The 27,984-nt window shown below is 37.3% G+C and overlaps 1 protein-coding gene across 1 annotated transcript in view; it reads left to right on the top strand.

The window, feature by feature from the left end:
- Nucleotides 1-338: 338 nt before the first annotated feature.
- Nucleotides 339-27,984, top strand: part of NBAS (NBAS subunit of NRZ tethering complex) — a 161,214-nt gene continuing 133,568 nt past the window's right edge. Inside the window, exons 1-17 of the mRNA XM_054630256.2 lie at nt 339-522; nt 4,948-5,002; nt 5,714-5,750; nt 7,441-7,518; nt 8,437-8,484; nt 9,542-9,585; nt 9,955-10,088; nt 10,776-10,909; nt 11,028-11,126; nt 15,627-15,765; nt 17,205-17,270; nt 20,788-20,916; nt 22,797-22,860; nt 24,116-24,309; nt 25,371-25,628; nt 26,395-26,520; nt 27,785-27,936. Coding sequence (XP_054486231.2) covers nt 379-522; nt 4,948-5,002; nt 5,714-5,750; nt 7,441-7,518; nt 8,437-8,484; nt 9,542-9,585; nt 9,955-10,088; nt 10,776-10,909; nt 11,028-11,126; nt 15,627-15,765; nt 17,205-17,270; nt 20,788-20,916; nt 22,797-22,860; nt 24,116-24,309; nt 25,371-25,628; nt 26,395-26,520; nt 27,785-27,936 — 1,901 coding nt within the window. The 5' untranslated portion in view covers nt 339-378. The remainder of the gene's footprint in view (nt 523-4,947; nt 5,003-5,713; nt 5,751-7,440; nt 7,519-8,436; nt 8,485-9,541; nt 9,586-9,954; nt 10,089-10,775; nt 10,910-11,027; nt 11,127-15,626; nt 15,766-17,204; nt 17,271-20,787; nt 20,917-22,796; nt 22,861-24,115; nt 24,310-25,370; nt 25,629-26,394; nt 26,521-27,784; nt 27,937-27,984) is intronic.

Here is a 27,984-nt window from a genome sequence, read left to right as displayed (position 1 = left end):
AGAGCCTTCCCCAGGTCCCTGTCCTTGTCTGGACAGACTCCAGCCCTTCAATGCCCTTCCTGATGTGAGTGGCCCAGAACTTACAAACAAGCTCATTTTATCGGCTTGAGAGAGCTGAACGCTAGGAACTCGTACGACTGAAATATTTACAAGTCCTACGTAGCACCATTAAAGCCGCAAGAACCACTAGCGAGCAATCCACCTTTTGCCTTTTCTCACATTTTTTACCCCTATTCGGTAAAGGGCTCAATCCACACGCCGAGGTCTCGGCTGCACCGGGCGTTCCCGGCGCCACACGAGTTAAAGGCGGAGCGGTTTGGCCCCCGCCGGGCGCCGTCGCCGTGGCGGCGCGGGGAGGGCGGGACGGCCCGGCCCGGCATGGCCGCCACCGGCGGGGACAGCGGCGGGGCGCCCCGGGAGCGCGGCATGGCCGGCGCCGGCGAGCAGGCGGAGGACGGGGAGGAGAACATCCTGTACGACCTGCTGGTCAACACCGAGTGGCCTCCGGAGACGGAGGTGCAGGTGCGCGTGGCAGCGGCACGGCCGCGGGCGGGGGAGGGGACCGGCCACGTTGGCGCGGGCGGGGAGGCGGCGGCGCCCCGGGGGCTGCGGGGATGCGCTGGTGCCTGCGGGGAGGCTCAGCAGGATGCCCGCGCTGCTCCTGGCGGGCACAAGGGGTGTTCGTGCGACCATTGTCCCCTTGTGCCTTTGTGTCACTTAATTCCCACCGTGGCTTGTGCCACCTGGGAAATGTTTCTTGCTTATTGAACAATGTATATCGGGTTTTACTATTGAGCTGGCACAAGTGAAGCTATGGTGAATGATGTCCAGGTGTCATCTCTAGAAACTGCTGTGCAGAGAGATGTGGAGTCTGTGCTGGTGAAAACAGGACCTTCGTTGAGTTTACCTTGTATGAGGAAAATTAGATCCTCTCTCTGGACTCCTGTATCAGTACAGTTGTGTCTCTGCAGGAGTGGGGTAAAAGGGAAGAATATTTCGCTTTACGTACACAATGTGCACAGATATCCATTTCTGATTTCTTAAGCCAACCCTTAAGAAATCAGAAAACACTGTTCTTGTACTGCAGGTTTTTAGTTATTTCTAGCTGTTCTTCTTCCCAGGTCACTAGAAGGGCTGAGAAGCTCTTTCATCTTACCTTTTTCATGTTTTCCTCTGCAATGTGCTGAGCTTGCTGCTTCTATGTCTGCTCTTGTCTGACTTGGATATAAAGGATGCAAGCAATGTGGTTTTATTTCTTTCTTGTAGTGGCTTTTAAGCCCACTGGAGTTTTTAATGCATTTCCCACTGAAAGTTGGTAATAGAAACATTTTAACAGAGTTTTGTGCTTAATGACAACAATTGAACAGAAAAGATGTAAAAACATCACAAGTGGAAGAATGTACCTGTTAAAATTACTAGAGCCACGCTCAAAAAATAGGTTTTCATTTATCAGGAAGATTTTTTGTTGTTGTTGATCTTGATCTGTAAATCCTCAGTTACAGCAACAGGTATGGGTGTTTGGAAAACATGATTGCACTATTACCATTTATTAGCTTAATAGGTTATTTGTGCAGATAATCGATAGTTGCACCTATTTTAATTCAACTGTGTTGAGAAATGGTAAGTAGTCTTTGTTTTTAGTAGCATATGGAAACAATTTTCCTGTTGCAAACCATGAGGAGGACTTAGGTATGATGACACCTAAGTGTCATCTGTGGCTGTGGTTCTACAACTGTGTTAAGGGGGCACATTTCTGACAAGTGCCTTTTCTGCTGCCGTCAGTGTTCTTGAGGTTGTATGGTAAGTTGATTAAAGAGGTGATTAGTTGTATGGTAAGTTGATTAAAGAGGTGATTAGTCTGAGAAACAACCATGTTGTTTCATCTCCTTTTGCTAAGGGGTCCCTTTAATACCCCTGTAGGTACCAAGGGGGCCGTGAATAGTATGTCAGTGAGGTGACACCTCTCTTCAGTGGCAGCATGTGGGATGCCAGTTTAAAGTGACTGTGTAACCACAGTCTGAGCATCCTCATCTGCCCTCGCAGTCAGAATTTCTAAGCATTGTTGTATTCTGCTTGTCAGCTTAAGCAGATGGTGCTGGTTATTTTAAACTTGGTTTTTCTTGCCTATTTATTTTAAAGAGAATACCTGTTTTCAATAGCAGAAGTTGGAAGGTTTGAAAATACTATGCTGTATAGTTTGCTTGGATTTACATTCTTGAAAACTGTCAGTACTCAAGGACACTTCTGATAGTCTTTTTACCATTTTAGTGGGAAATTGATTTTACACTGACAACATAGGCAAACAGATTATTTTGTCAGTATGAGTCAGGTTTTCCCTTAAGGTGTCTTAACAGTGATACTACTTAGGTGATTGTCCTAAATGACTAAGTGTCCTTAGGTGGCTTTCCCTTTGGAGCATCTGTCTCTTTCAACCCTGTTTTTTTCTCACTCTTCGGAAAAAAAATCACACCCTACTTTCTCGTAGAACTGAATCTTTTGGAATAAGTGAGGTAAGGAATGGTAGAAAGAGAAAGAAAGTTGAATGCTGCACTGGGAAATGAAATTAGTTATTTTCCTATGCAGTAATTTAGGCTACAAAGCCAGACCTTAAAGGTTTACAGGTATTTATTGACTTTATTTTTCTGTTATTTCATTTAGGATGATTAATTTTTAATTGTAGAGTACTAGAACTTACAGCTCTAATTATTGGAAGATGAGTCTTGTGATGAACATGAAAAATCATGTTACATTTAAGACATTGATGAAACTGGCATGGATCTCTTAGACTGAATGCCCAAATTTGCTTTAATTTTAATTCTTGTCAGTATTGTCATTCACATGTACTGAACGTTCCAGTAAGAGCTTTTTGGGGGAAGGAGAGGAGGGGCAGGGGGGGTTACAGCAGTTACTTGTGAAGGAAACACACAAGGAATTGACTTCAGCAGAGAAGAGAGTGGTGTGGAAATCAAGCCATCCGTGTTCAGGATGTTGATGCCATTGTATATAATGCACTGTTTGAGAACACTGATATGTATAATGAGAATAAAAGGAATTACTGAGTAGTAGATCCATGAAAATAGTGAATGAGGCAGTGGCTGTGGGCAAAGTTGCAAGAGAAGACTTGTGAAATGATTTATGGAAATAAAGTCTGATCAAACTCTCTTCTTCAATTTATTTTCCAAAATGTATCACCTGGTCTTGTGGGGCTTTTTTTTCATTACAGTCCGATGTTTTGAGATTTTCCCAACACTCAGAGCTGCTGTCCCCCCAGTAAACTTGCAGAGTATGCAAAAAAATAGAAAACTAAGTGGGTGTCTTGTCAGCAAGAAAGTTACTTAGATTTTATTTCTGGAATGCTGTAGGGAAGGAGAAGTTGAAGTTGTTTTCCCAAGAAGGAATGAATTAAAAAAGAGCTACAGCATATCTGGTAACCATTGCTATGGCTGAAATGATAAGAATATATTATAAAAAGTAAAATTCAGGTCTTTAGGATATAACAATAAATCAGTTTTGCAAAGTGTTGAAGATGTGTGGAATAGCAGCCTGTAGTTTAGGCTCAGGAGCAGACACTTAAAATATTAAAAACATTCTAAAGAGATGTAAGCAGTTTTAGGAAATGTTTTTTACTGGGAACTTCCTCATAAACCAAAAACTTTTAACAAGCTCTGCTTTTAAGGTCCCTAGGAAATTGCAGCTCTCCCTGAGGTACTAGGGTAGCTGTAAGAAATAATTTATGCTCTCACTTATTTTGCTGTAATGCCTTGTTATTTCCTGGCTGATCAACCTGAATGTGGAATGTTATCTATTAGTACAGCTGTGTTTGCTTCTTACATGCTGTGAGATGACAGCCTGCTTATTTGAAAGACTGTTTATGGATTGCCAACTTTGCTTGGAAAATTAATCTTTACTTTAATAATTTAAATTTGGGAGCCCAAATATTATTTTTTAAGCATTGACATACTGCAGAATGTTGATAAATTTGTATGTCTTTCAGTGTTTATTGCTTTGTAACTTGGTGAGGTCTGAATATTTCAGTTAACAAGAAATTTGGTCTATGTATTTTATCTAGAATGGAAGAGAAAATTCAGTCATTGCCTATTCTAATGCTCAGTTCGTGGTGCTCTAATATTCTCATTAGAAAGGTATAAGCACGATTGCTTATTTTTAGGATTTGTTTGTGGATCCTTCCTTATTGGTTATCCTTGTTCTCTTCTCAGTTTTGTATCTTTTTTCTGCTTCTTACTGGCAAATAATTTTATCTCCTCTCTAGATAAGAATGTATATCCTTTTGTATTCTTTTTTTTCTGTGTTTGAAGAGTGCTTTCATTTGTATAGTGACTGCAATTGCTCCCTTTGCCTAAAGTAGAGCAGGGCAGGTGGAAAGGCTGTGTGAGGTGCTATGGAGTATAGGTGGTTATCTGAGTGGCCATATTGCATAGTACAAATTGATGTAAAAAAGGGTCTTTTTTCAGAAATAGTTTATTTTTCTTGATGTTTCTGAAACTTTTGTGAGCAATCTTTAGGTAGCTTAGCACTTAGATATTAGCATAATATGTTGCACACCAAGTACTTGGACTGCTAGGCATTACAGATCATTGTGGCATTTATTTGGCATAAAAAGAATGCTTTATAATAGCTTACAGGAGAACATAATCAGAAGGCAATGTCTTTTGTTGCTACCCAAAGATTGAGGCAAAGCTGAATCAACAGACAATCTGTGGCACATTTTGTTTATTGCATCTTGGCATTTAAATGATTTGGCTTTATAAACTGTTTTAGCTTATGCAGTTAAAGTAGACATTATATGAAGTGGTGAGTAATAGAAACTACATAAAGAACATGAAGGCTAGGAGCCAACTTAAACTTAATCAGTGAATGTATGTATGAGTATTGTATTTAAGTTAAAATGTGTGACATGCTGTCTGATGATTATTATTGTAATTGCAGCCAAGAGGCAACAGAACACATGGTGCATCATTTATCATCACTAGAGCAATTGCAGGTAAATATTACTTGTTCCTACCTTCATGACTTCTAAGACTGTGTGGATTGCTTGTAATTTTTACAATTTCTGCCCTTTAGAGTGCCTAATGATGGAAGTAGTAATGGAAGTAGAATACAGCATGTGTTTTCAGGAAGATGTTTTCTGATTGTGAACATGGCTGTGTTATTTTTATGTCAATTTTGTGAGCATTCTTGTCTCCATTAGTTTGTTGGGACAAACTAGTAAACCATACATCTTAGAAATTAACAAGCTCTGTGTTTTGCAGAGCTTGTTAATTTCTTGCAGAGCTTGTTTTGCAGAGCTTTTTTTGTGTTTGTATTTGAGCCATTTTTTTCCCTCTCTTAAGATCCTTTGCACTGGCTTGTCTGCTAGTTAGTTCTATGAGGAAGTTTTAGATTCTGTTGATATTACATTGCATAAACCAAGTGTTAAAAGGCAGTGACTGAATTGTATTTTCATCCAGTAGGAATTTATCTTAGAATTTAAAAAAAATGTGCAGTGGATTGTTTTGTTTGTTTGTTTGTTTAGTTTGTTTTTTATTTGGCGTTTGCATTTATTCTAACATAAGAATTTATTGTCCAAGTATAAAGGATTTTTCCCTCAATACCTTTCTCTTTAATGAGAATTTGAGATTCCCTGTGCAGTAACCTGGAGTGGGTTTTAAGACTACTCTACTAGAGATGTAATTTTTACCTCTTTCCATTATAGGTCCTGCATTATTTTTGCTTCGGTACATCTGGTACAGGTAGGTTTTACAAGAATGCTGCAAAAAATATTTGGTAATATTTTTATAGCTTTTTGATTTGATGGAAAGTAATTCCTGATGGGAGTAAAACTGAACACTTGTTTAGAATATTGTCCAAGGAATGCTTAGAATAGCCACTTCACATAAATTGAGTTGCAGCTGAAGTCTAAATAGAAGAAGACTGGTATGTACTAGTTTGACTTTGTGCTTTTATCAGAAGCTGAAGTAACATTGCAGTTGGAACAAGTTTCTCCAAACACATACTTGTCCTTTCCACTCCCAGCTGAGATACTGCAAAGGAAGCTGTTGTGAGGCTTTTTCTTAAGCCTCAGTGAGAGATATGATGTCATGGCAGGATTTGCTTCCTTTGGAGTAATAATTTTGAATTTTTTTTCTTTGACAATTCAAACTCATATGAAAAGCTTGGTAACTATTTGAGCAGCACTCATGGCATTTATAAGTTTAAGTTTTGATTCAAAAAGTCATGAAATGGTCCCAGAAGTTTATTTGGGTAAGTACAATGTTTCTGTAAAATCAGTAGTTATATGGCTCAGCAAATTTGAAGATAACAGTTTCCTGGTTTAAAGGATAATCTGTAATGTGGAAAGGGACATTAATGTGACTTCTGTGAAACAGTACTGGACTTGAATTTGGCAGGGAATGCTTTTTTCCCTATTGCTAGTGTTCTGCTTTATTTTTGTGCACCTACTGCCCCCCACCCCTTTTCTCTTGAGAAGGTGATGTTTGTGGGCAACATATGGTCATGTGAGTCTAGTTGTAAGAAGTCAGTTGTAGACAGAATTCAACTACTTTTTTTCCTTCCCTCCAGCAGTCATAGTTAAAAGCTAATTTGAAGCTTTTATAATTTATTCTAGTTGCTGTTTTCATGTATTTGATAAAAGAGTTTTGGAGGGAGCTTGGGAGGCCTCTAGGTTAAAGTCCACTAAAAGCAGGAGAACACTGAATTCTGACTGAGTTCCTTGCAGCTCTGTCCAGCTAGGTCCTGGAAAGGTTAAAGGATGGAGAACCCAGAGAGTCTCTGGTCAGCCTGTTTGAGTGCCTGACTGTCTTCATGGTGAAAAAAATCTCTTCTTAATGTCATCTTGGACCCTTCTTGGTTTTGAAGTTACAGAGACATTTAGGTTGGAAAGGACCTTTACAGTCATTGAGTCCAACCGTTACCCCAGCACTTCCAAGTCCTCCAAAGGGTTGATCATCGTTTCTTGTGTTCCAGCCATGCACCTCTGTTGCTCCCACTTTCCTGGTATCAGTGAGAATGCTGCTGTTTTGTCATCCTGAAGCTTTCTCTTCTTCAGGCTAAACACATAAAATTCTCACAGCATCTGATTTATTGTAGGGCAAGTATTCCAGTCCCTTGATCATCTTGGTGCCCCTCCTGTTTGCTGGTGTTCTTCTTTCAGTGGGTGTAGCAAAACTGGCTGGTGAGAGATTGTAAAGAGTGATAAATGAAGGATCAGTTCCCTTAATATGCAGTTTTGATCTGTTAGTAAAAACAAGGCTGTTGTTAGCCTTTGTCGTTGGCAGGGTGCAGTGTTGATTCATGTTCAGTTGCAAACCCTCTCAGGTAACTGATGGGTGCCTTGAAGCTGAGTTGAGCGGTGTGTGTATCTCAGGTGCTGCATTGGTTCTCTGTGTGTTCTGATTGATCCTGGTGGTTTTGGTATTTCAGCCCTGCAAAGTTTTCTCTGCCCGCTGGACTGGTTCGCCTGGTTAGTAAGCAGATCAACTGGCACCTCGTACTTGCAAGGTAACCAGCTCCCATGCTTTGCCATTTCTGCCAGGAGTGAACATGTTAATGCTTCCTGTGCTCCCCCACCATCCTCACTCAGCCATGCTGAGTTGGTATTGTGCTAAAGTTGTGCTTTTCTTTCTGTTTAAGAGAAATACTGGAGGCTCTCACAGGTGGCCTCAGTGTGCTGCCTAGGGGCTTCTACCTGCCTCCCTTCATTAGTGCATCTCTCACTCAGGGCTGAATGTCTGTCTAGCTTTTGGGGCAAAGTGGCTTGCAGTGCAGTCATTTTCAAATTCAAGTCCTGAATTTGGTTGATTAAAGACTTAAAACTTGGCAGGATATATAATTTTAAAATAAGCAATTTATATTTGTGGAAAGTGAATGCATGCTTGTAAGCTATTGCATACACAGAGGAGTGAGAGTTCCAAGGCTAGAACCAACTGTTCTGCAGGAATTTTAGCAGCATCAGTGAGATCACTGGCTTTTAAAAGTAAGCACAGAAAAATGGTTCAGTGACATGGTTACATGAAGGTAGTAGGGAAGGTTTATGTTGTATGCAAAGACGCATAACTTACTGAATTATGATAATTGTTTATACCAGATAAAGCAACACATAGTTGTGTACATTGCTGTTGTAAAATTATCTATAAGCAACATGTGACTCTGACCTCTCATGCAGTGGGATTTTAGACCTTGTGCCTTTTTCTTAGTGCTGCTGGAAAGGAGTGGCAGATAGATTTCTCTGAAATGAAAGTAATATCATAGTATGGATATTTTATTTTTAATAAAAAACTGATATTTCCCACTTAATTTTTTTTTAATTTTTAAATTAGGCAATTTATATCTAACCATAGAGAAAAGCACCTAGGACGCTGATGCACATTCTGTAAGGAGTGGACTTTAAATGAACTTTCACATCTGTTTTTCTTTCAGCAATGGTAAATTGTTGGCAGTTGTTCAAGACCAATGTGTAGAAATCAGGTAACTTAGCATTATCTATTACTTCAGCTCTGGAGTTCTGACAAAGTGTTTCTGGTCATTTGCTAGCAATACTTTTACAGATTTCTTTTTTTGTTTTGCAATGTTATATATTGTGAAATTTATCCATGGAATGATCATAAAAGCAGGAGCCTAAAAAAAAGCAAAACCCAAACCCAACATAAAATGTCCTTGACCCCCTCAATTATAACAGATGTGTTGATATAAGTATATATCTGTACCTCTCTCTGTTTTCAATATGTGAAAGAAAAACAATCAAGATCCTCAAAAACACTCAGCACAAATTATGGTCTTTCTAACCTTTGCCTTTCTGCCCCCTCTAGAAATTCTCCCTTAATAAATGGGAGCTAGTACCTAGTGTTCTTCTCTTGGAGTAGCTGGCATGTATAATACTTCACCTTGTTTTACAAGTGGTGTGGATTGCTGTAAAGACTGATGCTTTCCCTTTTCTTGTGCTCTCTTAAGAACAAGCTCTCTTTTGCCAGTTCAAGAGCACATAGCTGTAGAACAGATCTTGATTGAGTGTGTTTACTTGCTTCACAAAAATCCATTTGCTAGAAGGTCAGACCTTCCATTTATATGTAAAAGAAGCAAGTGTATGAAAATTGTTCAATCAAAAGTGGTGTGAGCACCATAAATGTCAGCTTAAAGACTATAAAATAAATCTTGTGTTTCAACTGTATTAATGTAACTATATTCTTGCATTGTTTCTAAAATTGTAACCTAGAGAATACTGACTAGGTTTTTTTTTTTTTTCTAAAGTTATATGAAGCACTGAGATGATGCTGTCCTATTTTGTACAGCATTACAAATAAATGAGAGATGTTGGTATTTATGCAGTTGGACAGTCTAAAATACTATTGTTAGTTACTGTAGCTGCCTAGAGGGTGAAAGTTACTATCTGCTTTTTTGAACAAGTAGTTAGAGGCATGCAGGCTTTTGAACTGTGCATTTGGAATATTTTTATAGTGTTCTGTTACAGAAAATTGAACAGTGGATTTTTTTTGTATCTAAATTTATATGAGTCTTATTTCTGCAGGTCTGCAAAAGATGACTTTGTATCCATAGTGGGAAAATGTCAGGGTATGGCAACCTCTTCATTATTACTTAGTGTCATAATTGTTATTCATACATTGCTAAATGGTGGTGTTGGTTTACTTCTTAAAATCATTGGAAAGAATCTCTTAATAATTTTGCTTTGTGACTAGCTCTGTTACCCTCTCTCTGCCTCTTCTTTCTATTCTGAATATATGAAACCTGAATTTGAAATGAAATGATAGAACTAATGGTTCTGGGTGACATACATGGTTTTTCTTTCTTTACCCTCCTCTGAGAAAAGCTTGTAATGCTGGTAAGCCCCCTGCATTTTTTTGATGCAATTTACTTTTTGTTCTGTTAAAGGGATTATATTTATTTTTTGCTTTTATTAATAATTTTATTCTTTTTTCATAGTGCCAAAGGATCCCAACCCTCAGTGGAGGAGAGTGGCATGGAGTCATGATTGTACATTACTTGCTTATGCTGAAAGCAGTGGAACAGTCAGAGTGTTTGACCTGATGGGTAGTGAGCTTTTGGTCATTTCACCGGTATGTGCTCTCTTGGGTTAAATACCAGTATAGTAGAACTTTTTTTAAGGATGGTGGAAAATTTCCACTTTTTGACCTTTTTAAAATCATGGCTTAGTTTGCTATAAATGCTTACACTGAATACCACACAGAAATGGACTGTAAAACGTTTGACTATAAAACATCCACCATAGGATCAACAAAAGTCATGTGTAACCCTTACAACAGCATAAAAGGGTATGTTTTACATCTGTCCTAAATTGTGGTACATCTGTAGGTGCATCAGACAGTGGAAGTATGGAATCACCACAATTTGTATTAATAGATAATAAATCTGGACTTTATATGCAGAGTCAAATTGTAAACGAAGAAATATTTCTGCCAAAGTACTTTGCTTGGTACAATATTAGATAATTGCTGTTGACAGGCCCCACACAATATATTTTCTATTTTGCATGTTCAAAGGTTGTATTGAACTGGTTTGTGAAGGTGGCTCAAGTGTATTTCCTCAATATATTGTCTTTGCAAACATTGTAATAATACGATTTCTTGATAATCACGATAAAAGAAAATGTATTTAGTTTTAACTGAAACTTTATTTTTTAAATACAATATAGTTAATTTAACTTTCTAGTTCTTTCAGTAACAGAGACACTTTTTTAAAAATCCCCTTTCTCTCCCAATGTCTGCCCTCATTTTTGGGTAAAGACAGCAAGTTTTCCAGGCGATCTGAGTTACGCTATTGCTGGATTGATCTTTCTAGAATACAAAGCAAGTGCCCAGTGGTCAGCTGAGCTCCTTGTTGTTAATTACCGTGGAGAACTGAGAAGTTACCTTGTCAGGTAAGCATAAATTTTGACTTGCTTTGAGATGCCACAGTGAACTTCAGAGAAATTCTTTCTACTCTTTAAAGAAAATATATCTGAAGTAATGCATATTTTTTTTTCCCGGCATACTTAGTGTTGGAACAAATCAAAGCTTTCAAGAAAGTCATAGTTTCAGCTTTGGCAACCACTATGCCCATGGGATAACAACTGTCATTTATCATCCTGGTCACAGGTAAGTGTTCTGTTTGCTACTTGACATTGGTATGTAAATGATGAACAAAAAGTGGCAAAATAAGCATTGAAGTATGTTGGATAGGGAGGGGGAGAAAAATCTATTCTTTCTAAAATTGGTATTTAGGGCATCAGTGATAACAAGTCATGTCTCTTTCTAGTTTGAAAGAGGAACCTTAGTTCATTCACTTGACTTTCATTATTCCATTAGTTAAGTTATGGCCTTTTCTGTTTGAGTACCTTGCATAAGCAACATGCACTTTTTAGAATGTCAGAAATAGCTTCAAAAGAGGTTTCTGAATGTGATGAAAGATGGGTAATGTTGAATGGTAAATTTAGGGGTTTTTTTCTGGGTTTTTTTTTCTTTTGTTTGTTTTGGGATTTTTTTAGTGTGGTTTTTTTTTTTGTTTGTTTGTTTGGTTTGTTTTTTTTTGTTTGTTTGTTTTTTGTTTTTTTGGGTTTTTTTGGTTGCATTTTGTTTTGTTTTTCTATCTGGAATTCATTGCTGGACTTACTGGCAAGCCCATTTTCCCTAGTGTTCTGAGTGGAACTGCCAGACTGCCAGGCTCTTGTATTTGGAGTTGTCTTGTGATGTGTTTTCTCTATTAGTAACCTATTGAGTACAGAAACTGGACTTGAAATGTTGACTGACTGCCTGCATGCTCTTGTACCCGATGTAACTGAAATAAGTCCTGGTTAGCCTATTCTATATGCTAAAAATGGGTCTACTTTTTTAGTATCAATTTGTTATGTACCAAGATAAACTCAGCAACTCTGTTTCTATTTCTCTTCAATTGAAGGAACCAAACTTTGTTCTAGATATTTTTCTTGTATTAGATCTGCTAGGATTGAATCTTTCAGTGCAATGTTACATGCAATGTTACATCACTGTATTTTTTTAAATGGAAATTAGGCTTGGCTATAAACTACCGGAAGAAACTCACTGTTGAAAAAACTTCTTCTCATTCTTCAGTATTAAATGAGCTGTCATATCTATCTTAGGAAAACAAATTATTATTAATGAGATGTAATGTTCTTCTAGCTTATTCTTTTGAGAGATTATTTTGTATATGGCTTTTTCTTTCCAGTTAATTAATATTTAGTGATTTCACATAATTATTACTCAGTATACTGAATTTACAGTTTTGAGGTAATAGTTGTGGGTTATGGAGCTTTGGTAGCACTACATGACCAGACAGCAGAACCAACCCCTTGTATGCTTTCATCAGATGAGGTTTAATGGTTGTAGTATTTCCTTCTATGTGCAGCCTGTTGAGTGGCTTAGTAAAGTTGAAGAATGGACATTTGAAAGAATGGAAAATTGGATGGAATGGACAGAAAACAAAAGAACCAGTGTTTTTTGCCTGATGGATGCAAGTCTTTTCCGTTTTTAAATTTAGTTTGTGGTAGAAAGCTTGTAAATTTTTCATTGGAGAATTCTAAATTTGTGGGTAAAGTCTCTTGCTGAAACTTTCTTGTTATCCCAAAAAACCCTGGAAGTGCTTGGACACAAGTACTTGAAAGTTGTGCATTAAAGAAAATTGTTGATATGCCTCGAAATTTTAATTTTCAGTAATGTGTTTGATCACTTAACACATGTTCAACCTTGTCAGTTTGTGCTTTCTTGCATTTCATTTAATCTCAGGTGGTGAAATTATACTGATCTTTCTTCATTGCTTGTAAGGCTTGACTTACTGCATTACTGTATTACAGTGTATTTGCTCATGACCCATTCTAGTGCAATAAAATAGCAGTTAAGAACTTAATTTACTTAATTTTTTCAGCTACATGTATGATAATTGCAAAGAGAATATGTCAGTAGGGAATGTTTTTGAACCCGTAGGAAAACTTGAAACTATAGCTTTTGGAATAAATCCAGTAATGACTTTTACTGTTGTGGAAAACTATTATATACCTTAAGTTAGATACCTAGTGCTGGTGTTCTCTTGTGATCCTGCTTTCATCTAGGATGGAATTTACAGTGCATTTTAGTTGACAAAACTTAAATGTCTGCTTCAGTGTGAACTCTTTGTAAACTCAAATCCAAGGTTTAACAGCTGCTTGTTTTGCTATCGTAATCTGGAACTGAATGTGTCATTTCTGGGTTATCTGCAATTGCTGCAGAATATGTTTGATACTATAGTATAAAGTTTGCAATGAAGGGCTTGTGATGAAGGAATTAGAGAGTTTCAGATTTATTTAAAGTTTTTGTACCAAAATTGCGAAGTAAAGAAGGGCATATCAAGTTTTTCTTGGGTACCTCAACTGAGCTTGTTCTTGAGACTGGTGTTACACTGGTTATCTTCCACCCAACTTTGTACAAACCTATGGAGTGGAGTACAACTGAGGTACTGCAAGAGCAGCCAGTTTTTGAGACTGGAGGAACCCTTTTAGATCATCTGATCCATTCCCCTTCACCTCAAGGTCAGCTAGAGGAGGTTGCTTGGAGTTATGTCACTCCAAGTCCCAAGACCTGCACATTGTGTCCTCCCTTAGGAGCATGGTCTGTGTCAAGGCCTCTGAGGTGCTGGGGAGCTGCTCCAGAGGGTGCTGGAGACTAAGCCTGGCAGCACATCACTGTGATTTTTTTAGGTCATACACAAAGACAGGTTCTGGCCATCTTTTTCTGCAAAATGCTGCACTCTAGGCCTGGCATTTACATAGATCTTTTCCCAGGTTTTGTTGAAAGGGTTCCTGACCCCTGCTAATCAGGTGTCTATCTAGAACAAAAGCTCAAAGCACCCTTTGATTAGGAACAGCTGGCAGAACTTGCTAAAAGCTTCTAATGCATGCTAGCTAGCTCTTCCTGTCAATGACAGGCATTGTGAAGTTCCTCAGATGCTTTCCAGGAATTCTCTGATGGTCTCAGAAGTAGGTAGCTGTTTAAGGATCTAGGAATGAAGCCTGGAAACTGCTGCATGTTGGCTGGGCTATGTGTAGAGCACATGTGCAAGGAAAAAAATGAGTCTTCCTCAAGTTCATGTCTCCTGTTACAGTTTTTGGTGAAAGTGACTTCTTTTTTACTGCTGTAGGTTATTCTTAACACCACAGAATAGCCAAAACTCTTGAGAACTTTAAGCATCACTCTTGAGAGAGATCTTACCACTTTCTACAACTATGTGAAAGGTGGTTGTAGCCAGGTGGGGGTCAACCTCCTCACCCAAGGAGCTGGGAAGACATAGAAGAAGATGGGGTGAAGCTGTTCCAGGGGAGTTTCAGACTGGACATCAGGAGGAATTTCTTCACATTAAGGGTGATTAGACATTGGAGTGTACTGCTCAGGGAAGTGGTGCAGTCACCATCCCTTGAGCTGGTCTAGTTGACATGGTAGTGTTTGATCATAGGTTAGTCTTGATGATATCAGAGGTTCTTTTCCAGCCTGATGATGTGATTTTGTCATTCATCCATGGTATAAAATTATCCTCCTGTACGTTAGTGACGAGCAGGGAACTTGGCATTATTAAATAAACTTTACTGATGTCTTAAAAAGGATTAAATGTGGAAGGAATTTTTTTTTGCTTTATTCTTTCTTTGACTTTTGGAGGTGTAGTTTTGGCATCCCTGGTGGCCAGAGCTGCGCTGTGCGAGCGGCAGCCACTACTGGGGGCAGAGCACTTCGGGAATGGTGCAGCCCTGGGAAAGGGATCATGCAGCATTCCCAGGGCAGAGTTTGGGCTCCTGCAGTTGTGCCTGTTATTGTGGATACTTTACCTTTTGATGGGTGATTCATTACAATCATGCTTCCAAACAGACTCCTTTTCTGAAAGTTTTCATCAAGGTAGTCATCAGTTAAATATAGAAGTGCTTGTTAATAAGGTGAAAGGGCTTCAAGGGCAAATACTGTGATACAGTTTAGTGTAATAATGACAAGTTTAGTGTAATAATTACAAGACTTATATAAAACTTTTTAAAATGCCACCTGTGGCATTAGTGTAATGATTACAGTTTAGTGTAATAATTACAAGACTTACATAAAACTTTTTAAAATGCCACCTATGGTGTGCAACTAAAGTATTACATGTACATGTATAATTGGTACAGGGGCTTTAGAAAACAGAATTGACAAGACTTAATGTGTTCAGTTCTTCAGTGAAAGAGAAGTAGCTTTTGTACAACATCTGAATAAATGAGAATCTGATGCTTAAACGAAATGATTGGAACTTGTTATATGCTTAAGTAGTAATTTTTTATCATTTTTGAGGGTAAGAAGGAAACTCAAACTTGTGGCCAGACTTATTTTATTCTAAATGTTGAGAATTATGATTTACCTGGAACGCTAGGGACGAGAATGAATAGGTATACATGCTACAAATAACAAATGTTACTTGAATGATATTGAAGTTTTAGATTTCAGGGTATTTATTCACAAAGCATATTGGGCTGTTAAGTGTCTTGGTGTATTTAACCTTCTGTTACCCCAAGCAAACTGCTGTAGACTTAAGAAAATTAAAAAATATGTGGCAGTATATGAAATAATAATGCATCTTTATATATATTACAGACTTCTCCTTGTAGGAGGCTGTGAAACAGATGAAGATGGAGTATCTAAAGCAGCTGGTTGTGGAATATCTGCTTGGAGAATTCTGTCAGGCTCTCCCCATTACAAACAGGTCACTAGTTATGAAGATGATGTTAGAACAGTAAGTTCGTCTCCTCATTTTACTGGATAAATATTGTCAATGGAAGCTCAGTAAATATCTCTTTATGAAAGATGAATTTAATGGGATGCTTTGCTATTTTCTAAGCTATGATACATATGTCTAAACAGTTATCTTTCTCCCCACAGCATCCATTTTTGCTTTTTCTGTAGTATGATTTCAACTTTAAGTTCTTAATTATCACTTGTGGTTTTAAAACCAAAAAAAAGAAGAAAGGAGTCTGTAAATTTCCAAGCTACAATATTTTTTGCTCTTAGTTGTACATTGGGATATATTACCTGTCTTTGTTGGAAAAAAGTTACAGTTTGTTCTTCTATTACTTCAGAACAAAAGGCAGCACGCCTGAAATAAATATTTCAGTTTAATTCTAGCTCTTGATTTCTTTTGCTTCTAGTAGAAGTAAATGTTTGATTTGGTAACAGCTTGTTATACTGAAAGAAACTTACCATATTCCAGGATAAATTCCAATGTTTACTCTTATATAGGTATTGCTTAGTATTACAAGTGAGTTGTTAATTTAATTGCAAATGAGGAGTGCTTTTCTGTGACATGTATACCTACTGAAGTTGATAGAATTATACAAACTGGATTTTATTATGCTTGCATTATTTTAAAGTAGGCAGTCTTCTGGAAGTTTAAAAATAGTAACATCACAGAATAAGCTGAGTTGAAAGAGAACCACAAAAATCATCGAGTCCAGCTCCTGGCTCTGCACAGGATACCCAGAGTCACACCGTGTGCCCAAGAGCATTGTCCAAACACCACTTGAGCTCTGTCAGGCTGGACCTGTGACCTCTTACTTGGGGAGCTGCTCCAGTGCCCAACCACCCTCTGGGTGAAGAACCTTTTCCTGATATGCAACCTAAACCTGCCCTGACACAGCTTCAGGCCATTCCCTCGGGTCCTGTCACTGTCACCACAGAACAGAGATCAGTGTCTGCCCCTCCTCTTCCCCTCCCAAGGAAGCTGTAACTGCAGTGAGCTCTGCCCTCAGCCTCCTCCAGGCTGGACAGACCAAGTGACCTCAGTCACTCCTCACAGGCTTCCCCTCAGGGCCCTTCACCATCCTCATGGCTTTCTTTGGGCACACTGATGGCTTCATCTCTGCCATATATTGTAGCCCTGCTGACTCGTTCAACTCGCTGTCAACCAGGACCCTTTCTGCAGCACTGCTCTCCAGCCTCTCATTCCCTGGTCTCTGCACACAGCCAGGGTTACCCCAGATACACAATCTGGCACTTGGCCTTGTTAAACTTCATATGGTTGGTGATTGTCCATCTCTCTAATTTGTCAAGGTCTTTCTGCAGAACCTCTAAAGAATCTTGCAAAGTTATTTTAGTATTTTAAATATGACTCAATTTTTGGTGCATGAAACTGTAGGAGATTGTTTTTCATTGTATGATTTGTTTCTGTTCTTACAGGCACAGAGAAGAGGATTATTAAGGATTATGAATTTAAGATTTTACAGCAGGCGAGGAACAGAACAGGTATTAAGATCTAGGTCTACCTCAGAAATGTATTTTACTAACATAATTGTCTATTAATGACTACCTGAGAGACTGACTGCAAGTAGGTTTTAATTTATGCAACTTAGGAATTAACATTCTATTAAATTAATCAAAAAGCTTTAGCATTAAATGGAGTAGCTTGCCACTTACTTGGTTTTCTTAAAAATCCAGTTAGTTCATTTGCTGAAGCTTGAATTGCTGGGTTTCAGGAGCAGGTCTAGAGATGTAGAGTTCAATATTAAATGTAAACCCTTACTCAAATAAGAAGGTATAAGAAGCCACCTAATTATTTGTTAATGAATGTGATAATCAGATCATGTTAGATGTGTTACATATTCTACAAGAAGAAAGTAGATTGTAATGATGTTTCTCAAATAAAATATATGCCCAAGAGATAAAGAATAAGAACAAAACTCAGCCTTCTGCACTACATGTGTTTCACTAGAAAACAACAAAAAAGCCTCAGCCCACAATTTTCACACCATGTGGGAAAGAAAAAATGGGTGGATTCAAACTAATAATTTATGGCTTAAATAGGGCAGACACAAGGACTTTATTTTTACAGTCTGAGATACTATGGAAACATTTTGCTCAGTAGCTTCCAAAGTTTATTATGGGTCTGACTTCTATTCCCAGGATACATGTGAGCCTAATGAAACTGCTGATCAGAATCAATGTATTCTTAACAAATTCTGGGTATAGACCTTATGTTCTCCTCTGCCATGAATGAGTGTTAAACCTTGAATCTCGTGCTGAAGTGTAGGTGTGTGCTTTCTGTATTTCTAAAGGGTTGTACGTGCTGCTTATTCATGGCTTTCTTCTACATGCCTTAGGAACTTCCCATGCAGTACTGCTTTTCCTTTTCTTATCTCTTGTCTACTTGTCATGTGTAGCCTTGGTTTGATGCCTATTTCTATCTCCCTTTCCCTTCTTGTAAGAGAAATTGTTTTCCCTTCTTTTGCTTTACAAGGAAAGAACAGTAAAGAATCTGTCTACCACCTTCACTCTGTGTCCTCCTGAGTGGAAAAATGGCTGATCTGAGTTGGAAATGACCTTAATAGATTGTTGGGATGTTTTAGGTGGCTGGTTAAAAGAAGAAGTTGCCTGCTTTATTGGAAAGGAAAAACAAATCTTTCTGAATCTTTCTCAAGGGTGGAACAGGGAGAGATTTTATTTCCTTCACTGAGAATGCTAAAGATAAAGCTGACTTAAGCTTTTTTAGCTGAAAAGCTTGTATTGCATGTAGCTGTATTAAACTTCAACTTCATTGCACTTGACAATACTAAATTAATGAAGAAATACAGAAATACACTTATTTATCCTTGAATGTTTTGATCCAATTTCAGAGATTATGGCTTAAATATATAAGGTATAGTTTTCATTCCTAGTGTGAAATTAACATCCCGTTTAAAATATGATAGACACAGCAGCTAGAGGACTTGTATATTAGAACTGGCTACACTGGGATTTGATTCTTAGTGTTGTTAAATGACACTTAAAAAATGTGAAGTGCCAGCCTGCTGAGTTTCTCAACATCTTTTGCTGTTCCCTTAAGCTGATGAGCTGTTTTCAAGGGCAGCATTGCCTGCTTTGGCAAAGGACTGATTAATTTTTATAGATAACAGGGCTTGGGTGATAAGTTTGAGTGTGTTAATGACCACCCAATATCTAAATCTCACAGCAAGAGAATTATTACTGACTGCTGAGTAAACATTTACCTCCTTTCAAGATCTGTGATGTATACCACTGATCAGTTATCTGAACAGGTTATATTTTACCTCTGTGTTTCTGGGTCCTTTAACAGTCTTTTGTTCTTTGTTGTGCAGGCAAATTGACTTGTAAAGAGAGAAGTTCCATTAGAAGGCATGTACAGTTCCTGGGCAGATTACAGTTGAAAGTGCAGTACTGCAGCTAAGAATATAGTCAGAGAATATGAATTTTTTCTAATATAAATAATTCTTAATGGGTTTAAAAAAAACCCTTAATGCTCTCCTTTTCAATTAAAAACACATTTTAGGCATCGATTTAAGGAGTGCTCTCAACAGCTGCAAACCACTGTACAACAATAAAAATTTCTTGATTGTCATTGCTTCTATGGCATACCTAGCACTTCAAAAAGGCTAAGAAATAAAATAAAAATAATAGTAAAAAAACTCCCAAGTCCCAACAAACACACTGACCTGAAAAGAATATTTTTTATCTTCAAATAATACCTACCAATAACATTCTGCCATTTCAACTTCTTAATTGATGGATGTCAGCTAACCTTTCTGTGCTTCGTTTATGTTGGGGTATTTTCTGAGAGGGGTGGTGCTGGCCTAAAAAAATTGGTTAGCTACATACTTGGAAAAACTTAACTGTGAATCTTTATTAAAAGGTTTTTTAAAGTGAGCTAACAAAATAGAATTTTGTGAACAATGTAATTTTTGGGAATCTGTATCCTGCTGTCTTTCAGGGAAGATGAGACACTTTAAGAAAGAAATGATCTTTCTGAAAACATAGGGGAGAGGGGTGAATAAATGTAAAATGTATTTTCAGAAATTGCCATTCATTTCCAGTGTCACTAAATTTGACTTTAAAATTTAAGTGTGTATTTAGAGTGTCTTGTGGAAATAGCGTACAGATCCAGTTGTAGATGTGCTGGATTTTGTGAATCCTTAAGAAGGTACTTTGTTAGAAGTGTATTTTGACTCTTAAAGTGTCTAGAGCTGATGGAAAACTTAATTTAGGAGAATTTTTGTAGCCTTAAAGAAGTTAATGTACAAATGCTGAATTAATTTTATTTATATGGACTCAATCTGATATTCGCTATGTTACTACTTGGTCTGTTGTCACTCGAGGTTCTTGGATTCTGATTCAGTGTCCTGAAATGAACAGTGTGCTCCTCCAAGATCTCTTATTGTCTGATTCTTATATCCCTTTTTTGGCTTTCCTTTAATTTTTTTGCTTTCCTTTAATTTTTTGCTCCCAAGGAGGAAGAGTTGTATTAAGCTATGGTTTGGTAATAGTCTTTCTTGAAGACTATTCAGGAGCAATCAAGACAAGAGAGTCAGAATAGTAGAAAACCGAGGCTGCTGGATGTTTTTTCTGTGCAGAGAACAACCTGTGCTTTTCCCTTCAAGCAGCTCTGCATTGCTGTCGGGGTGTTCTCTTAGGAATGCTGCACTTCCAGGTTTTATTTGCCATATATCAACGTGATACAGAAGTTTACATTCCTGAAGATTTGTTCATGCTAAGATAGTGTTCTTCCTTTATGCAGGTTGTTTTTATTCTTCCATGTCACAACTGATTTCTTACCTTTTTCTTTTAGAATAAGGGTTTTTTTGTTTGATTTTAATTTAAGGTATGTTAACTTTTCAAGGTGGAAGATTGTACAATTTTTTGTTTCCCTAAAAGAGAAAAAAAATATGTATTTGGGGGAATTTTTTGGGGTATTCCTTGGTGTATATTTTTATTATGTTTGTTTGTTTGTTTGCTTGGATGCCATGTTCGGCAGGATGGAGTTTTCAAGATGAATCTTTCTCCTGATGGAGCTCTTTTGGCAGCTATTCATTTCTCAGGAAAACTGACGATCTGGTCTATTCCATCTCTCAGACAACAAGGAGAATGGGACCAAACTGCTCAGGTAAGAAGAATGTACATGTTTAGAAACTTGAATTATATATCTTACTCTACTCCTCTGGAATTGTGTTTTTGTAGGAGATGAGAGGAGTTCGGGTAACTGTGTGTTAGCTACACGCTAGCTTCCCAGTCAGCTCCATGTTTTTCAAGAGCCCTATACTTACATTTATTATAATCTTTCTATGTTATGCCCATAAACTGTGAACTTGAAAAATTAAGAAAAAGAACCAATCATGTTGCAATGAATTTTTCATGAGGCGTTTTGGTACCAAGTAGGTAACACTGTTAGAATTAGACTACAACACCATTAGACTGAAATGCAGTTACAGAAGAGAAGTAGAGGCTAACATGGCTAAATTTGTTTCACTGGTTGAAACTAAATTCTGGGTGTCTTAGTGTATTCTATTCCTCCCTCAAAATTTACCATACCTCATTCCAGATGATGCTGTAGAATATTTTCTTAATCAATATTTTCTTAATCTTAAGTCCAATGCTTTCTGCAGGAATTATTTGCAAAACTAAGTAGAGGAACTTACATTTGGAATTTCCCAGACACTGGCAAACTTTTAGTGACTTGTGTGAATTAAAACACTGGAAATTTAAAGCGAATTAGTTTTCAAAGAAAAAAACCCCAACTTTATTTTAATGAGGAAATACATTCTGAAAAGTGAAAAATCTGAAATGAAGCACACTAGTATGTGAAGTGTTCTGATTTTCCTCCCAATAATTTCTTGACTAATAGATAAAGAAAGGCTTTTCACTTGGAGTACTGTGTGCTATGCTCTAAACCTATGAGACATAAACCAATATCTGTTCCAAGTAGGGTAAACAAATGGGATCAAAATGTAATTTCAAGCTTATTTAGAAAGGCATTTTTAAACAGCAACCAAAACAAACAAAAAAAAAACCCTCAAAGAATTTCTGTTCTAGTGTTGAGATGAGTGTTGTGTCTATATATGCATATCTATTTATCTCTATTTTTAATATACACTTCAGACAAATTTTGCTCAAGGATGCTTACAGTGAGTTGTATTTTTTCTTTGTTTTTAGTAATAATGAATATGTATTCTGAAGGAGCATTCAGGACTTCATTATTCAGTGAGGGTGATATAAAGGAATATTTAGTGCTTGACTATTCTCAAAAATTTTTTTATAGGTGAAACTGGTGTCCAAGTATAATGTGTATTTCCATAATATGTGTGAAATTAAATTAGACTGGCCTCCTGTTTACTTTTAATTAGTAGACTTTCCTATTTCTACTGAAAAATAAAGTATGAAAAGCACCTTCTGCTTTATCCAAATGTGCTTTAGTTATTTCACCTTCCTGTACTTCCACTGCGTTGCACTTGGGGGCAGGATTTCTGTCACTGCTAAGTCATGTTTAAAATAGCAGCACTGGAACATAATTCTAAACCTTGCGGTGCCTCAGTTAATAATGCTGCTGCTTTTCTTGCATTAGTCTTCAAAGGGGCTTTATAATTCTGAAAATAGCTGGGGAAAATACTTAGAGAACTGTGTTACACTGTCACACAGGACCACTACACAGACTCTCTTGGAGATTATTTTATGAGCCTGCAGTCCTGTGTATAGACATGAAAAGCAAACACTTGGCTTTTGATTGCTGGAGAACCTTTATTTCAGAAATCTTTTGGGTATGATTACTGTTTAAAGCTGGTCAGGCCATGACTTGTGGTTTTGGTTTTTTTTTTTCCTTTTAATTGTCTGTGGAAAAGTACAATGGTGCTGCAGCAGTTGTATATTTATGCTTGAGAAGAGTTTGAATTCATAGAGAGCATTTTAATTGAAAAATTAGTGGATCAACTACAGAGTAAATAAACGGATTCTGTGTTAAAAAGATGTACTTGCATATAATTTTTTTTTTAGCCTGGCTATGATGAGCTTAACCCGGACTGGAGACTCTCTAGTGAAAAAAGAAAGAAAATAAAAGGTATGCAGTACAGTTAGATCATTATTTTATATCACTGTGGAGTTAAAAATAATAATGCAAATACATGAGGACTGAAATAGCTGAATTAAATCTCAGTCAGGGTGCCAAAATTGCATGATTTGAATTTGTAGCATGGTAGATCTAAATGACAGTCACAATAGGTTTTTTTTCAGATTCTCTTTTAGGAATGCTTGTATAGCTGTAAAAAAGTTGATATTTCAGTTAGCACAGGATTTCATTTTTTCTTCCTGTAAATGTCTAATAAATCTTGAAAGCTACTTTAATTTAAAGATACCGGTTAAAAATTTTGAAAACAATTCTAAAGCAATTTCCTCTAACTGGATTTACCTCATCACACTCTATTATTTTCTGAAAGCTCAGGCCAGTCTGAGCAGCCATTTAGCACCTGGTTATTGCATGGCTGTTCCAAGAGTGCAGAGATCAATAGCTATTCCATGATCCACTTGCTGCTGCTTATACACATCTATATTATTAAAAATTCCTGCTTCTTTGTAATATTTTCTTTGGAGATTCTGTCTTCAGGTTAATTCATCTGACCTTCATAGGTAGGCACTGCTGGTTAAGCACTATTAAAAAAAGGAATAATCTGACCTGTTTGTTAGTGCTGTTTGGGAAAAGGTGGTTTTCATCAGAGAAGTGGGAAGTGACATGCGGGGAGCAATATGAGCCCACTCTCTGTATGAACATTTTATCCCAACATCCAGTTACCATAATCAAGACAGTGACTGGAAATGCCATGGCTTCCATCCTCAGTCCTACAAGCTTTCTTGTTTATTTGTTTTTTTAGTTTAACATTCCTAACAACATCCTCTTGGAATGTGTTGATATGTTTACTTGTCCTCAAAAGCAGTGTAGTCTTTTCTGATTTTCATTACTATTAGGTTTGTTGTCATGTTGAGGATGGCCTGATAGGTAATGAAGTAGATCTTTCTCATAGATGAAAAATCTGTTAGTTTTTGTGCAAGTAAATCAGTTTACTGTGAATTTTTTCCAAATAATTTATATATATTATGTTTGTAATTGTGACCTTTTTTTGTTCTCAACAGCTTTATTTAATACAAATACGGTTTAGGAAAAGATAACTGATACAAAATACAGACTTAGTGAACCAAGGTTGCAAATATAACAATAAATATCTGTTAGATTAGACCATATTTCTTCATAATGGCAGTCTCCTCTGTTCTTACCTGAGGTTTAACATTATCTTTCTTTATATGGTGCATTCTTATTTTAGATAAAGAATCCTATTACCCATTGATAGATGTAAATTGGTGGGCAGATAATTCTGTCATCCTTGCTCGCTGCTCTGGTGCATTGACTGTGTCATCAGTCAAGACATTAAGGAACCTGCTGGGAAAGACTTGTGAATGGTTTGAGAGTTCTCCTCAGGTCACTTCGGCTCACGATGGAGGATTTCTAAGTCTGGAGGTGAGGAATGTGAACAAGCAGGTATCCTTTTGGATTGCAGTATAACAGTTGGCTTTTTTATATGTGATCCTAAGGTAGGGGGGTTAAAATAGAAGCTGTTACTACTAACAGGAGAAGTGATTTTTCTTCCTTATCTGTAGATACATATTGCAGGGGGATTCTGAACTAGCTGCAGCTTAACTATTCTAAGAAAAAACTTGATAAAACAATAAATAACTTGTGGGGAATAGAAGCAAAACTCCTGGAACGTTGAGTCTTAATGAGAGGAAACTTGCAACAGAAAAGAATTTGTGTTGACAGTAACCTTGCCTTGTATGTTAGTGTTCTGAAGAGTACTGCAACCATTCCTCTTCCACTTTGAAATACATGTCTCATAAAGGAAGAATGAACACATTTCAGTTAGACATGAGGAACACATTGAAGGCAGAGCTGCATAAGAGATACATTTTTTGTTTATTTTTAGTAGGATTCCAGCAGGGAGTAGAAGATAATAAAGTTAACCAGTAATTTTCTCTAAAACAGAGAAAATGACTCTTTTCTAAAGCTTATATTCAAATAGTTCTTAAAAATCTTAATCAAAAGTTTGACATTAGAATCAGAAAATCTCAGTACAAAGCTTGTGTGTATTTTTTTGGAAAGTTGTATTATTCTGGAAATAATATGTACAGCTAGTGAGTGGCATACCACAGCCTAAGGTTGTAGTCTGAGATTGCATTGAATAGAAAAGCTTGATTTGAATAGCTGAGAGTTGAAAACACTCATATATGCTGTGGTAAGCTGTCTTCACTGTTCTGCCCTGTCTTGGCTGGTGCAGGAGGTGTAGGGTAAAAGCAGGTTACTAAGAAGCCTTCACTTGGGTAGATGAGGGATGAAACCTCACATCCAGGAGACAGACAGTCAGGGTTTGTGGAACAGGTTAAGCAAACTGAGAAACAAAGGGTTTAAAGGAGAGAGGGAGGAAGGATGTTGACTCTGAAATTTGAAGTGGAAGATGTACTCAGTTCTTACTAAACTAGTTAAGGTGTACTAGATGGATGCTTCATGTTCATCTTTTCTTGCAGTGTGAGGTGAAACTTGTTCCAAAAAGACTGCGCTTGGAGAGCAGGCCTGGTGATGAAGATGAGGGAGATGATGACTCGGACTCAGATGAGGAAACTTCTGCTAAGGACAGATACTTCAGCTACCTAAAGCAAGGCCTGTACTTTGTAACAGAAATGGAACGATTTGCTCCTCCACGGAAACGACCACGCACTATTACAAAGAATTTCCGCCTTGTCAGCTTAAGATCCACGACTCCAGAGGAACTGTACCAGAGAAAAGTAAGTCTGTAAGGAAAAGTAAAATCTCTTTTAATCAGCTTTATTTAGAACGAACTTTTTATTTTTCTTTTAATTCCTGCTGTGTAGACAAAAGGATTTAGGCGCATATTTCTGAGAGTCTCTTAACTGACAGTGTGCTGTGTCACCTGATCAAAGGGATCCTTTTTTAAAAATAGCATTATGATCACTGAAATGATGTGATGTTTCCACTGGGAGACACTGTGTATCATTGGTTTGGCTAGTCTTGGACATTTACTCATGTGTTTGCATGTAGTGCAAGACTTGGCAAATATATTGAATGAAATCAGTTTCACTTGTTGTTGGCCCAGGAGTGGGTTAACTTACAGTCTTCTGCGAATGTTTTGCCTGTTTTTTCAGATATATGTACAGATACTGCTCTGCTTTAGGGATCTTGGACAGACTGCTTTGTCTAGGCCCTTCCAGTTGTTCTGATGGTAAACCAGCCCACTCTGTAACTGTTACAGTTCCCAGGGAATGCTGGTGTCAGACTAAATATGATGTATAACTAATATGATGTTACCTAAATAACATCTTCCTTTTATTTGAGGGGAAAAATCCTTGACTTTCCAGAGGTGTCCATCAGACCTGAATCTTACTTATCTGTATCTTGAACCAGTCTCTTTCCTACCTGCTTATGGATACCCACAGTAATTATCCCTCTGACTCTTTCAACACACAGAATTAACCATTTGTTGTTCAATATGGAAAATCAGATGACTTTAATTTTCATGTGTTTGCTTTTTAGATTGATAATGAAGAATATGGGGAAGCTTTGTCTTTAGCTCAAACGTATGGCCTTGATTCTGATCTTGTGTACCAAAGACAGTGGAGGAAGTCGGCTGTTAATGTCGCTTCAATTCAAGACTACTTGGTGTGTTTGTGCTTTGTGATTTTTTTTTTTAAGGCTTTCTTATCAGACTGTCCGTGTTATCTTTACAGAAATGGAATTCTCAATTGTGTTCTAATTTATGCAATGTGAATTGGTGGCAGTTTGAAGAATTGCTCTGAAAATTCCATTTCATGTGTAAGAGAGCAGTTTAACTGAAGGCCTGATCTAGAAACCTTGGCAGTTAATGGAAGTCTTTTGGAATATCTTCTAAATTCTGTTTATAGCAACACACTTCCTGTGTGTAATCTCTTCCCCCACATGCCACAGTAGATTATTGCCTGGCAGATGAAGAATAATAATTGGAAATATCAACTGTTTATACTTTAGGTTATTATAGAAAATAAATTGAGAAGGTGAAGTTGGTACAGTAGCTGTATCACAAAGTTTGAATAACAAAATTTTCAGTGAACTCTGCAAACTGTAACTGAGCCTTTCAGTAGAATTCAACATGGGGTTTTTTTGGCTTGGAAGAAAGACTGCTAACTCAGCAGAAAAATGGTGTTGAAGTTGTACAACCTCATGGTTGTGGTAAACTATTAGTAATAGAAATATACTATTACTACAGAATAGTAATATATAATTTTGTATTAGAATAGCAGATAGAGTATAGTATTAGTAATATAGGTAGTGTATATATAGTAGTATAGATAGGTATGTTAGTCTAGACTAAAGTATTACAAGAGATCAAGAGAAGTGTATTCTATTATTTTTCAAGTCAGATATTGACAAAATATCAAAATTTAGCCATTCTGCATGTGATCTGTAATGTCAACCAAAGATCAGCAGATAAGGCAAATGTATTTTGTAATTCTGGTGCCTTTTCTGTCACAGAATCTTAGTGCATGTGAAGAGGGTGGTATTGAAAATTACTCTAGTGCTGTCATGGAATTTATACACTTGGTTTATAAAACATGTACTTTACCCCCAAACCATCACATTTTATTTAGTGTAAAAAGGAGTAAAGGTAATTAGAAAGTACAAATAATAACTTGTGTTCCAGTTCTGGAAGTTCTCCTTAGTAATTTGGTATTTTCCTGCCCTTTTCTGCCACATATATATTCCCCTCTGAGGGGATTGTGTTTATTGTGTTCTCATCTCTTTTGTGGGTTTGCTTTGTCAGTCACCAGGGGAGCTTGACATTTTCTTAAGTGGAAGAAATACATGTGAGAACTTTGACATAATCTCTGGTTCTGTTGCTTTGGATTGGACCATGTAACATTGTGTCTGTGCTCTTGTTCTTGGACAGAGCAAAATCAAGAAACGTGCCTGGGTTCTTCATGAGTGCTTGGAAAGAGTTCCAGAAAATGCAGATGCTGCTAAGAAGCTGCTTCAGTATGGCTTGAAAGGCACAGACTTGGAGGCTCTTGTGGCCATAGGAAAAGGAGAGGATGGTGGCAGGTTTGGGAAGAGTTTTTTGTTTGTTTGTTTTTCTTTTTAAAGAATGGT

The sequence above is a fragment of the Agelaius phoeniceus genome, chromosome 3, assembly GCF_051311805.1.
Source record: "Agelaius phoeniceus isolate bAgePho1 chromosome 3, bAgePho1.hap1, whole genome shotgun sequence".
NCBI classification, from domain to species: Eukaryota; Metazoa; Chordata; class Aves; order Passeriformes; family Icteridae; genus Agelaius; species Agelaius phoeniceus.
This window is presented reverse-complemented; position numbering and strand designations above follow the sequence as displayed.